Source organism: Peromyscus californicus, unplaced genomic scaffold, assembly GCF_007827085.1.
Source record: "Peromyscus californicus insignis strain IS unplaced genomic scaffold, ASM782708v3 Scaffold_2__1_contigs__length_46816999, whole genome shotgun sequence".
In the NCBI taxonomy this organism is placed as follows: domain Eukaryota; kingdom Metazoa; phylum Chordata; class Mammalia; order Rodentia; family Cricetidae; genus Peromyscus; species Peromyscus californicus.
Genome location: NW_026294540.1, coordinates 5692255 through 5705808, shown reverse-complemented (window position 1 = coordinate 5705808; position 13554 = coordinate 5692255). Strand labels below are relative to the sequence as shown.

Sequence of the window (13554 nt, the reverse complement as noted above, 5' to 3'; positions counted from 1 at the left end):
TATTGTCCTGGCACCCATTTCCTTAGGCCTAAGGTGTTCTGACAATGTGATTTTTTTCCTTTTAAAAAATATTGAAATTTATTTTACATATATGAGCCCTCTACCTGCATGTGTGTCTATGAACTGTGTGTGAGTAGTGCCTACAGAGGCCAGATGAGGGGTCTGGTCCTCCAGAACTGGGGTCATAGGCAGTTGTGAGCTGCCTTGTGGCTGCCATACCTGAGCCTGGGTCCCACACAAGCTCACCAAGTCCTCCTGACTGCAGAGCCATCTCTCCAGCCCTTATTATTTTTTTATCCACAGGATTATATAATTTTGGCTCAGGATGTCCTCCAACTCAACATTCTAGCCAAAACTTACCTCAGCCTCCCAGGTGTTAGGATTACATACAGAACTATAAAGAGAGAAGTCACTTGAGTCCTCCACACACTCAAGATGAAACTTCTTCTGCTGATCACTCTGCTCACAGGTAGGACCCTTGTCCCCTCTGGGTGCCCCCCCATCTCCCTTGTCTTCAATGCACTGTTTCCCAATGGTCATACTTGAAGTTCTGGTTTAGGGTTGTGTGGGGCGGCTACCCACCAACCCCACAGTTCCCCAGAGTTTTCTTGAGTGAGAGCAGCAGGAAATATTAGATAGAAGGGTTTAGATTGTGGAGATAAACAGATAGAAAATACAGGATAGCATCCAGAGGGCCTGGAACCTAGTCCAATGGCCCTGACTGTCTCTGCCCTAAGGTATTTATAAAAACGCCAAGGGAGTGGAGCAAAAGACCTCCACCCAGCACAGCCAAGTGCAGACCATCTCAGACATCTAGTTCTCAGGCCTGTGGTCCAATCATCCTCTCTATTCAGACCTGCTTAGTGAAGCCACTAAGAACCTGAAAATGGGCTCCCACAGGTCCCTCTTTCTTAATATATAAAAAATAACTTGTTAAGAGCTCACAGCAATCTCCATAGCTGTTACACCTCCCAGTATGGGAGTAGAGGATGATAAAGATGGCATTTCTCTTTTTGGATTGGGTCCAAGGTGACTACAGCAGTCTTAGCTGCATCCAGTCATTTCTAAACCAAAATCTCTTAAGGCAACTACAAATTTAAAGCTTAGCTTCATCATTACCATTAACAGGTTAACAAATATTGCTGTACATAGTTTCACTTCTCTCAATCTTACAACTTAAAGCAATGGAACCCAATTTAATGGAACCATTTGAACTAACAAATAGTGCTATACATAGTTAGAATTTTCTCAGTCTTACAACTTTAAGTGTTAATAGAACCATTTGAATTTTCTTGCTAATATGTAGGAGAAACTTCTGATGTAAACACAAACTTAAATATTTCCTTAACTTCACAAAATCAGGGTTCTAATACCAATAGGTTAACATAATTTCTGCAAACACGCATTCAACCTTAATTCACTCATAACTCCTCCTTTTCTTCATAAATTTTTAAACAAAATCTTGAACCTAGATAGAAAAACCCAAACTTACACAGTTCCTAAAAACCCATAACTATTAATACTTTCAAAACTTTTAGCAAAACATCCAAAAGCAGTTTCTTTCTTTCTTTCTTTCTTTTTTTTTTTTTTGAGACAGGGTTTCTCTGTGTAGCTTTGCGCCTTTCCTGGAACTCACTTTGTAGCCCAGGCTGGCCTCGAACTCACAGAGATCCGCCTGGCTCTGCCTCCCGAGTGCTGGGATTAAAGGCGTGCGCCACCACCGCCCGGCCCAAAAGCAGTTTCTTAATAAAAAAGCTCTTTACACTTTAAAGCAACCTTAGTATACCCATTTGCATTTCTTACTAACAAAACATAACATTAATCCACTCAAATAACAAAATGTTTTTTTTTTTTTTTTTGGTTTTTCGAGACAGGGTTTCTCTGTGTAGCTTTGCGCCTTTCCTGGAACTCACTTGGTAGCCCAGGCTGGCCTCGAACTCACAGAGATCCGCCGGCCTCTGCCTCCCGAGTGCTGGGATTAAAGGCGTGCGCCACCACCGCCCGGCACAAAATGTTTTTTTAATTATATACACTAAGGAATATTACTTCTTCTTTTTACAACTTAAAAAAAAAATCTCAAGCCTAGTTAGAAAACCCAAACTTTTCCATTTAAACAGTCCCTTTTGTAACACAAAACCACTTCCATAAGTAATTCCATTTTTACATAAACAGTTCCATAAAACAGGTCCATTTTTTGACACAAAAGAATTCATGAATCACTAGCATATATGCATACACAAAACTGCATCTTGAGTTTAGGTAAAAACAATAAATTTCTTCATTTAAATAGTTCCATTTTTAACACGAATAATTCCAGAAAACAGTTCCTAAGTCATTACTAGAAGTAAATTCAAAATTGTCCCATTGCAATGAAATCACTATTGTTCATTTCATTTCTTAAGTCCCAAAATACAAATAATAAATTCTGGTACCAGCCTTCCAAATATGAAGAAATCCATAACCAAGACCTTTTTGTAGTTTTATCTCATGTTTTATGTTCAAAAAGTTCAAAAAGAGTAAATTCTGGTATCAGACTTTCACTTCCAAATATGAAGAGATGTTTTACAACCAAAACTTTTTGCAGTTAACCATTTTTGTTTAACAAGCGTCTCTGCAACTTTCATTCTCAAGCTGGAGACATTTTTTGTTACAGTAGTATTTTAAACTGCACCATTTTTTTGCTCTTAGCTCAGGTTTTTCTGTGTTGCATTGATTTTTCCATGGACCTCACCTTCAGATGCCTTGTGCTGGTTCTGGAGTCTGCAATTCTTAGCTTTTTAGCAGCTTCTGGAGCTTTTGAAAACTGCTCAGACTGACTGCTTTGCAGTCTTTTAGGACACTCCTTCTGTATCTCAGGTTTTTTCACAATACACTTTAAGCAGAGACTCACACTTAACATTTACACTTTTTAACAAACTCACATAGAACTAATGAACATATATTTATCTATTTACTTATACACTTACTTCTTATATTCTTATTTAAAGTTATATTTACAACTAGCATCTTTCTTATATTCTTATTTGAACTTACACACTTCTTACAAGCTTATTACTACATGTCTTAGGACTACCTTAGATACTTCTTACAAGTTTATATTCTTAAAGAAATTCTACAGATCTAAAACTTATCTACTTCTTATTTAAACCTACATCATGGCCATTTTCTGCATGACTTAAACAAATTCTGTAGATCTACTTTACAAATCCATATTAAGCAAACTCTGTATAGGGCAACTATTAGCATATGTCTAACTTAGCAAACACCTAAAGATTTTGTAGCACTTAGAAGAGATTTAACATCTTCTAACAAGACAGAAATAATTTTCTACTTCTTACTCCTAATTATTATCACTATCTTTATTCGAAAGATTCTCTTAACCAGACAGAAAGTATGCAATCATTTCTAAAGTTCAGAGCTTATCATTCTGAAAGTTCTTGAGAAACAGGAGTTTAATTCTTTAATGGCTCTCTCTTAACTCTGAAACTTAGTGACTTCTGTTGCTATGCATTTCAGATGTTTTATAACAACTCTGTTAAGAGCTATCTCAGTTTACAGCAAACCCAAAAGAAAGAAAAAAGAAGAGAAGAGAAGAAAAACCTTGTAAAGAATATTCTGTTTCAACAGACAGTTTCCTAACAGGAGAAGATAGTTGTCTAAATTGGAATGGGCTTCCAGACCTGCAACTTCCATCAGGTCTGAAAACATTGCTGAAACTTAGTTAAAATGGTCTCAAACTTCTCAGCTGTCTGGAAGCCTCTTTATTTTTCTACTGTCCCCAGACTGCAAGATGGAACCTTAATATCAAGAGCATTGTTTTAGCTCCTTTTTACACTCATCACCAAACTCTGATACAATTTCCCCTCTTATTTTTTTTAAAGCTGTATTTTCCATGAGTTATCCATGATAACATGCTGATGCTTCTGATAGATTTTTATTAGCCCAACATTTTCACCAAAACTGCTACTATTGAAAGGAGTCAAGAACATAGGTGTTCTTTCACGAAACATATCCTTCATTAGCTTACTCAGAGGAAAAGCATTTTCAGGATTTAGTATTTTCACTTCATTAGCTTTAACCCCTGATGTTATTGTTAGCAGCTGTGATATTTAGCATTGATTTCTTATAAGGAACTTTCAGGTGAAGCAACTATTTTTTAAGAGATTTTCTGAAGTTTGTTTCTCATCTATAAAGCAGTCATTTCTTTTTGAATGCTCATTTCCTTGTCTTCTTATAAGATTTGCAAAGGAATTATTCAGCGGGTTGTTTGTTTAAGAGGTAAAGAACTTTTTAAAATTTCCCATACGTTTCTTCATATCTAAAACCACGTTCAGTGTATAAACTGCTTTCCCTTGTCTTAAGGATTTTAAAGTGGCTTGTTTGCTCTTATAGGTAGCTTTTTGTCTGACCTGAGACCTCAAGAGGTAAGATTAAGCGTTCTAGCATTGCTTTGAGAAGAAACTTGATTCTGAGCTGAAAAAACAGTTTTTGGACAGCATTGCCATCTTCACCTGAAAAAGTACCTTTCCCAGAATGCATTTCTCTATAGCAGTTTGTTGTTATAAGCTAGCTTTTGGACTTCATTTCCCATAGTTCTTTTAAGGTCTGAAAGTCAACTTTTAGTTGACTTTTACTGGTCTTGCTTTCCAAGTTTTTTGCCTGGGACGTTTGAACCAAGCTTTTTGAGTTTTCAACTATGGGAGGTCAGGAGATTTCTGCCTTCTTTTACCGGGGAGGTTTTCAAAGTTTTTGCTTTAGCAATGGGAGATTTGAATCAAGCGCTTTATGTTTTTGATTACGGGACATTGGGAGATTTCTGTTTTCTCCTCAGCTGGCTTTAAGATGTGTCTCTCTTTCATCAGACAGTGGCCCCGGATCAGAACCTGCACCTGCCTCGATAACATGCAATTGAATCCGGCATTCCTTTTACCAGCTTCCCTTGGGGCTTGTGTTTGCCTCAGCCAGTGAAAAACAAACATTTACAACAGAATTTTTCCATAGCTCCTTCAGAGTCTTTCACTGTTCCTTAACCCCCAGATACAGAGCTTCAGATAACTCAGGCTGTGGTTCTGCTCCTCTGCTAGCTGCCTTTGAAAATAGGGGCTTTTGTCCCCCACTCCAATTTACCTCAAACTCTAGCACCTTTCTTGGGAGGAATCTGTCCGTTATCTGTTTCTTCAGAGAGTATCTACCTGTCAGTTCCTAGTTTGGTCTCAGTTTATCCCCTCTGCCCCAGAAACATTTCCGACACTACAGTGACAGCTTTCCCTGCTACTGAAGGTAGGGGCTTTTTGTCTGTTTCTGTTTTGGGGGTCTGTGTGGTTTGTGTACAGACTGAAAATCAACCTTCTCCTTTTCTTTCCTTCTTTTTTTTTTCTTTTTCGAGACAGGGTTTCTCTGTGTAGCTTTGTGCCTCTCCTGGAACTCACTTGGTAGCCCAGGCTGGCCTCGAACTCACAGAGATCCGCCTGGCTCTGCCTCCCGAGTGCTGGGATTAAAGGCGTGCGCCACCACCGTCCGGCCCTTCTGCTTTTCTAATAAGGGAGGTTTTTGCCATCTCTTAGCTCACATTAGGACAGGTGTTTGCCTCATCAGGCTTTCTCCTGGTCCAGTCCCCCAGTGGATTGCTTTCGTTTGTCCCCGCAGTCTCAGACAGAGCTGAGCAACAGAGGCAATCACCCCTCTGGGCTACACTCCCTCACCTCACTGGGAGTCAGTCAAAACAAAGCTTTTCTCCAAAAGATGCTTTCTGATAGAAAAGACTTAACTCCTTGTTTGTTCTCCGTTCTGCCCTGGCTGAGCTCTTTCCCCAGACAGCGTTCCTGACTCAGCAGCCCAACTGCAGACACACTTCAGCTTTACTGCTTTCCCAGAAAGGCTGTTTCTCTGATAGGATGCTATTTTCAGAGAGATTCCTTTTTGCAGCTGTGGATGCTGGGTAATCCCACCTATCAACCTGGGACTTGCAGGAAAGCGGGCTACTGTGCGGTTCCTGCTGCCTTTAGCTTTGCTTGTTCATTAGTGGTTTTCCCCTGGGTCTTGCACCTTCCTGCCTCAGCTCTATGCTCCAGGAAGTTGTTCACAACTGCAGGAACTCTAGTATCCCAGTATGCACTCCAACTCGGAGACGCTGGCCAGTTACCTCTCTGTTGTTGATCAGAAACAAAACCCTTGATGCCTCAGCTCAGCTGTTACTGAAAAGTCTTGGCTGTTACTTTTCCCACATAAACAGTTTCCTGCCCTTTTGGGCTCTTTATGGCTCTTCACCTGCACTCTCCCAAACATTTCTTCAGAGGACTCTGATTCTCTGCTGCCTTTTACTAGCTTGAAGAGACAGAGCTTAGAAGAGAGGATTTTGGGGACTCAAGGACTGCCTCCCTTATTGCAGGGAGAATTTTTTTAAGCTTAAAGAGGTTTTGCTATTCTAAGAGGTTTGTTATATTGCCCTAGAGTGAATCACAGGTGATTCCCATACTAATATCTTCAGGTGATTCTAATTTTTGTCTTTCTGAGAAAGTTCTGAAAGGTTTTAGTTTAAGTTTTTTAAGAGAGCTTTTAATTTGAGGAAGATTAAGGCTTTTTAGAGATTTTTCCCCAAATTTGCCAAGAAAAGCTTTTTAGTTTAAGAAAAAGTTTTTTTCCCAAGAAAGAAAAAGACCAACTTTTCCCAAAACATCTGAACTTTAAACTTTTTGGCTTCTTACACCTGCATTTTTGCCTCGGGGAGAAATCACTTTCTCCTGCATTTCAGCTGTCCCCAGGCCTAAAGCTTCCATAGGAAACTTTTTTCTGCCAGATAAGCTCAAAGAAGAGCTTTTTTTACTACCCATAAATCTCAAAGAAAGATTTTTCCCAGTTTGCATTCATAGCCCACAATGTTAGAAAACTGAAGAGATTTTCTGTCTAGTTGCCTAACTTAAATAATTTTTTTCTACACGCTCTAAAACATTTTTCCTACAGTATATTACTACACCCTACCTTATACTTATTTTTCACAGATAGAAATTAAGAGAAGATAGAAATCTTGATAGAGGAGATTTTTGTGCTCCAGCATCGGATATCCTTCCAGTCTGCTTTTTCCTTTTCTCTGGAGGATAAAACCCCTTGCCCTTATTAATATATGTATATTCCATTACAACACTTGACATGTCCCTTTTTTCCCTGGCAGGAACTAACACAACACTTTTGCCAAAAACTCAGTGTAAAACTATTATTACTTTCTTTTGTATTTAGTCCCTGTTTGTCTTTAGTCCCTGTTCCCTTTTCTTTCATGCCTGTACATGGCGCCAATCTGTGGGGCACTTACCCACCAACCCCACAGTTCTCCAGAGTTTACTTGAATGAGATCAGCAAGAAATATTAAATAGAAAGATTTAGAGTGTGAAGATAAACAAAAAATACAGGATAGCCTCCAGAGAACCTGGAATCTATCTCAATGGGCTCTGACTGTCTCTGCCCTAAGGTATTTATAGAAACACCAAGGGGGTGGAGCAAAAGACTGCCAAACAGCACAGCCAAGTGCAGACCCTCTCAGACACCTGCACTTAGGCCCATGATCCAATCATCCTCTCTATGCAGACCTGCTGATTAAAGCTACTAGAAATCTGAAAATGGGCTCCCAAGGGTTGTAATTCTTTTTTTTTCTGGCATTTTACACGAGATGGTTTCTTTGAATAGCAATGATTGATCTGGAATTCACTCTATAGACCATCCTGGCTTTGAACTCAGATATTCACCTGCCTCAAACTCCAGAGTGCTGGGATTATAATGTGTGTGTTCCACTGTACCTGGCTTCTCCTGCATTTTAATGGTGAGCAAGTCTCCCACTGCAGACTGAATTCTGGTCATTTACCTATTCCTCAGCTGATAAACAGTTTAGTGTGTCAAATGCTGACATTATAATAATGATCTAACCATTATTCTTCTACATAAGTTGTGACTGGTCATACAACAGATTCCTTCCAATTCTTCCAGTGTAAACAGTGAGCATGTGTTGACTGCTTCTCTGTCTCAAGGTCTTAGCTAGAATTGTGATGAATCCCACTGCTGGCTAAGGCTAGGGTTTCACCTAGGCTTGAGTAGGGATGGGGAAGCTTTCAAACTCAAGAGATGATTGGGTTATTGAACTAAGAGTCCAGTTTGTCCCTGGCTGCTGATTGGAGAGTGTTCTCAGGTCCTCAACACAGGGACCACAGGACAGTTCACAGTGTGGTGGCTGTCTGTCCTGACAGTGAGAAATGAGCAGGCAAGCAAGGAAAAAGGCAATGTCTGTAGAACTTAGTCCTGGGGAATCAGCCCAGCCTGGTACAGTGGACTACATTTATAATCCTACCACTGAGGCCAGAGGTTTGCTTCAAAGTCGGAGGGTAGCCTGGGTTATAGGGCAACTCCCTGTCTCAAATTGATAGACACATTCCTGCTCAGGCCTGGCTGCCCTCTGATATCTTCATGTGTAGCATGACATTTATGAGTGCTCCCAAGAGCTTCCTTTCAACCTGTGTTTGGGCAATCGCGCACGTGTACACACACACACACACACACACACACACACACACACACACACACACACCCCTTCTATTCACTGCTCTCCTGAGGCAGCAGCTGATAGGAGTCAAGGAGGAAGTGTCAGGAGTGATGGTTATGATCTATTGTGGGCCATGATGCAGTTACAGTTGTAGTAATTGATAGTTCAGATGTCACTCCACCAGAGGACTGATTCTCAGATCGGGTACCCTGTCAGGCAAGGCTTGTAGGTCACCACCTCTGAAAATGTTGCTTTCATCTGTAATTTCACTGTGCAAGATCAGCTCTGATATCTCCCCATTTACCACACATTTTCATGTAATGTGCACTTGTAATCTCATGATTCCATCTCAATCTTATGGGCACACTTATATCCATGTCTTTCATCTGCTGTGGCAGCCTGATATGAACCCTTAAGAGGACCTTGAGGCTGGACCTCAAAGGCTCAAAATAAGGAAGCTAGCAGGCAGGTATCAGACCCCTGGTAAAGCCAAGAGGGATTCATGGAGTGTGCTGTGCATTCTTACAGCAGGAGCTACTACATTCAGAATTAGCCCTCGGGCTGGGTGGCAGTTTGGCAATGTGTTCGAGTGCAAAATCCCTTTAATTTTCCCCATGTCGGAGTATAACTACTACGGCTGCTACTGTGGCTTTGTCATCTGGAACAACCGGGCGGAAGACTTAGACAGGTGAGTGATTCATCTGGGGGGAGACTGGAGCATCTGAGTTGGTGGGGACAGGACACAAGCAGAACATCTCATAAGGCAAGAATAGGAGACATGCATATTCACCATAATCATGTATTTTGTTTTGTTTATTTATTGTTTATTGTTTGTTTGTTTTGTTTCCAGACAAGAGTTCTCTGTGTAGTTCTAGTTGTCCTAGAACTGTCTATGGAGATCATGCTGGCCTTGAACCAGAGATCTTCTAGCCTCCGCCTTCTGAGTGCTGAGAGTGCATCACCACCTCCAGCATGTATTTTCATCTCTTGTCACGTAAAGAAATCAGTCCAAGAGAACCCTGTATCTAGTGGTCCCTGAATAGAAGGTGTGAGATACAAATAGTGGGCAATGCTGGACTCAGGCACCAGACTAGGGCATGGCAAACCATCACAGCCACCATCAAAACATCAGCTTTCTCTTTAAAATGTCATCGAGACTTTGGAATATATAATTCACTATGTTCTTGCACCTTTGCTTTAAAAAACCACTTTTTGGATGCAGGGTCTCACTTATGTGTCCCTGGCTGATCTCAAACTTAGAGAATCGTCTGCCTCTGTCTCCCAAGTACTGAGAATAAAGGCTGGTACTGACCACACTTCACAGAAATGGCTTTCAATACATATGTGCTTAACAGAAATCACAGATTTTCGAGCCTGAGGAAGATTACTTCTGGAACATCATGTTTAAGTCATCCTGACATGTTTGAGGAAGACTGCAGGTGAGAACTGACCTTCTGTGGGTCCATATTTCTCCCTCAGCTGCTCCTTCCTCTCTCCAGGTGCTGCCAGACTCGTGACCACTGCCACGCTCAGATCAAGAAGCTGGAAAGCTGCAAATTCCTCTTAGACAACCCCTACATCACCTCCTATACATACTTATGTTCTGGGAATGAGGTCACCTGCAGTGGTAGGTTTACCCTCCGGGACCTCTGGACTCTGCGTGGTCCTATATCAGTTGCCTTATGGAGAGCCTGCTCCAAGGCCATCTCCAGGGAATTGCAAGAAAGTCCACAAATGTGGTGAGGGCTTATGAAAAGTTCTTATGTATCTGAGGGCTAGACTTAGTCTATCTGAGCAGTAAATAGTAAGGAAACACACACACTTTCTGATGATAACTTTCTCTTTTATTTCAACTTAAGAAATCCTCTCTCCTAAATACTTTCTCTGAAAAATCTCTGTCTCCACATAGTTACATCTCTTTTCATACAGCTACATTTTCCACACACACTCACACAACCCCCTTTTCTCTCTGAAAATCTGTCTTGCACTCTCTCCTGCCTAGCTATTCATGTTCTCTCCTTAGCTCCTTCTACACACACACACACACACACACACACACCCTCACTCACGGCCGGCTCTTTCCACAGTTCCTTCACACAGCTCTTCCTTCATGGTAACAGCTCTTTCACTCAGCTCTCCACAGCCGTCTCTCTCCACACCACTGCTGCTGCTGCCTCACAGCCAAGCTCTCCACAATTATAAGTTACATTTTCAGGGCCTACCCATTCTCACAACACAAGATAAGTCACATAGTTTCTCTTAGGCTAGTGATGTCACACTGACCCATGCACATAGCTCTAAGATAGTGAGGGATCCAGACAGTAAACAATGGCTGAACCTTGAGCTGTCAGGGTCCGGGCAGAAAGAGAACTTGCAAGGAGCTATGTCTCAGTGTGAACAGCCTGGCCGTGATTAGCAATAACAACACTTGACAATTAGTTTTGAGTATTTTCTGCAGGGGTAATTCAGTCTGCTTTGAATTTGTTCTGAAGTTCAAAATTAGCTGTGTGTGTAAAAGGCTGTCTTTGTGACTGAGAATTCTGTCAGTCTGAGCAATGTAAAATATTCTAGTACTGTTTCTACATATCAAATTTATACAGCCTAAACAGAAATCATCTTTCATAATATCCACAGCTATAAGTGTGCCCAAAGATGGAATATATTCTTGAGATAAACACACAAGCAGTGGGAAAACAACCATAGCAGTTCTTAGGGAAGAAATGTAGTGGCACATCAGAAAAATTACTGGCAGAAAACATCTGGTTTCTACAGCTAGTGACCCCATGGCCTCCCAGGTGGGGCTCCTATCAAGTGTGTCTGGTGGGTCGATTTGTTTAACACAAGTTGTCACTGATGTGCATTCCCACAGCCCCCTGCAGCCTTGATGTGGTGATATATTGTGCATCAAATAAGGCTTGCCTGAGGATCAAAGGGCAGAGTCAGCCACTAGATTAAACATGGAGGTCCAGCAGTGGTGGCACACACCTTTAAGCCTAGCACTCAGTAGGTAGAGATCCATCTGGATCTCTGTGAGTTCAAAGCCACACTGGACTACATGAGATTGATTCAGTCTAGGAGAGAAACATAGCCAGGCAGTGGTGGCACACACCTTTAATCCAGTACTTGGGAGTCACACACCTTTAATCCCAGCACTTGAGATCTCATGCCTTTGCTACCAGTATTTGGGAAGCACACACACCATTAATCCCAGCACTAGGAAGGAAGTGGAATGGCTGCACAGAGAAAGGCATATAAGGCATGAGGAGACAGGAACTAGGGCCTTTTTGACTGAGGAAGCTTTTCAACTGAGGACTCAGAGACTTTCCGTCAGAGGATTTGTGGAGATAGGATCTCACCTTCTATTCAGTCTGAGGATTCAGCAGTGATGAGAAGTTTCTCTAGTGGCTTGTTCCTTTGTCTCTCTGATCTTTCAGCACTTACCCCAATATCTGGCTCTGGGATTTTATTATAAGACCATTTAAAATTCGTGCAACATCTGGTGCCCAACATGGGGCTTGAACTTCAGACTCTGAGATTAAGGGTCTCATGCTCTACCAACTGACCATTTAAACTCTGTGCAACACCCTGGCATTTTGTAAGGGGCAAAAAAGTAACAAGGACAGTCACCATTTAGTAGTCATTTCCTTGGTCTCATGTGACCTCACAACAACCTTATCAGGTAGATACTAAAATATAGATGAGGTCACTGATGAGGAAGATGAGGCAGGGTCACTTGCCCAAGGTCACCCATCTTAGAAGTGATGGCATTTGGTTCTGGAACACAGATCTACATCATTCCAAAGTATCTTTTTAAAAAGCTTTTCAAGATTTAATTTATTTCTGGGGGAGGCATTTCTGTGCACAACACAGGTGTGCAGGTCTCAGGACAACTTGCAGAGGTCTGTTCTCTCTTTCAACCATGTGAGTCCTGGGGATGGAACCTGAGTTCAGACTGGGCAGCAAGGGCCTTTATTCCCTGAGCCATCTTCCCTGCCCAAAGCCTCTCCTGTTAGCTGCTGTGTTATACTGACTCCATACTGACTAGACAATGGAGAGCTGAATCATTGGCTATAAGCCAGATACTGGAGTAAACACCTGTGCAGGGCAAGATTTATCATTCCCATTTTACAGGTGAGGATTCAGAGGGCTGGGAATATAGATCAGTGGCCAGAGTGCTTGCCTAGCGTGCACTGCACAGAACTCTGGGTTCCACCTCCAGAACCCATGAACTGAGTGTGATGGTGCACACCTGCCATCCCAGCACTTGGGAGGTGGAGGCAGGAGGATTGTCTTAAATCATGTGATTTTAGAAGTGGTAGTTAATATTTGGTGTTTTCTGAGTTTTAGGATTAAATATCCATGTTTATTTATTTTTATGTATAGGAATGAGTTGGCATCCCATGCCTTCTTCAGTCACTCTCCACCATGTCTTTAGAGCCTGGGTCTCTCACTAAACATGACACTCACCTTTAGCTAGCCTGACTGACCAACAAGTTGTGGGGACTGGTGTTTCCCACTTCCCAGTAGAGTTACAGATGCCCCAAGCACATCCTGCTTTTTTACATGGGCTCTGTGCCTTCTAGGTCAGGCCCTCGTGCTTTTTGACAATCACTTTACCAACCCCACTGTCATTCCAGCCCACAACAAATGATTTTTTTTACTGTGTGTTTCAGCAATTTGAACAGCCCAATGTCCTTCTATGTGCTTTGTCTCTCAACCCAAAGGCTGCACCCTTGGGAGGGCCACCGGTTTCTTTTGGCTACAAATCGTAGGGAGCAGGGTCATGGGCTCCACTCATCTTCCTTCCCTGTTTCTCTCCAGGCAGAAACAACACCTGTGAGGACTTGATCTGCAACTGTGACCGTGAAGCCGCCATCTGCTTCTCCCAGGCTCCATACAACAAGGAGAACAAAGGCATTAAATGTTAGACTAACCACCTCAGTTACTGCCTACACCATCCCTGCCTGCCTGGTTGTGGTCGCTACTCACTGCCCCCTCTAATAAAGCACATATAGAAAGACTCAGCTTTG

General features: G+C 41.9%; 1 protein-coding gene across 1 annotated transcript; it reads left to right on the top strand.

The window, feature by feature from the left end:
• The first annotated feature begins 435 nt into the window (after positions 1-435).
• LOC128120728 (phospholipase A2-like) lies at positions 436-13452 on the top strand. Its single transcript, XM_052754934.1, has 4 exons — positions 436-469; positions 9014-9212; positions 10024-10151; positions 13346-13452. The coding sequence occupies exons 1-4, from the start codon at positions 436-438 to the stop codon at positions 13450-13452; spliced, it is 468 nt and encodes a 155-aa protein (XP_052610894.1).
• The last annotated feature ends 102 nt before the right edge of the window (positions 13453-13554 follow it).

Excerpts from the sequence above, each read along its gene's own strand:
- LOC128120728 (XM_052754934.1), top strand. The coding sequence starts at position 436 with ATGAAACTTCTTCTGCTGATCACTCTGCTCACAG. Across the intron at positions 470-9,013 it reads GCTGATCACTCTGCTCACAG|CCAAGAGGGATTCATGGAGT; the intron begins GTAGGACCCTTG and ends CCCCTGGTAAAG. Across the intron at positions 10,152-13,345 it reads GAATGAGGTCACCTGCAGTG|GCAGAAACAACACCTGTGAG; the intron begins GTAGGTTTACCC and ends GTTTCTCTCCAG.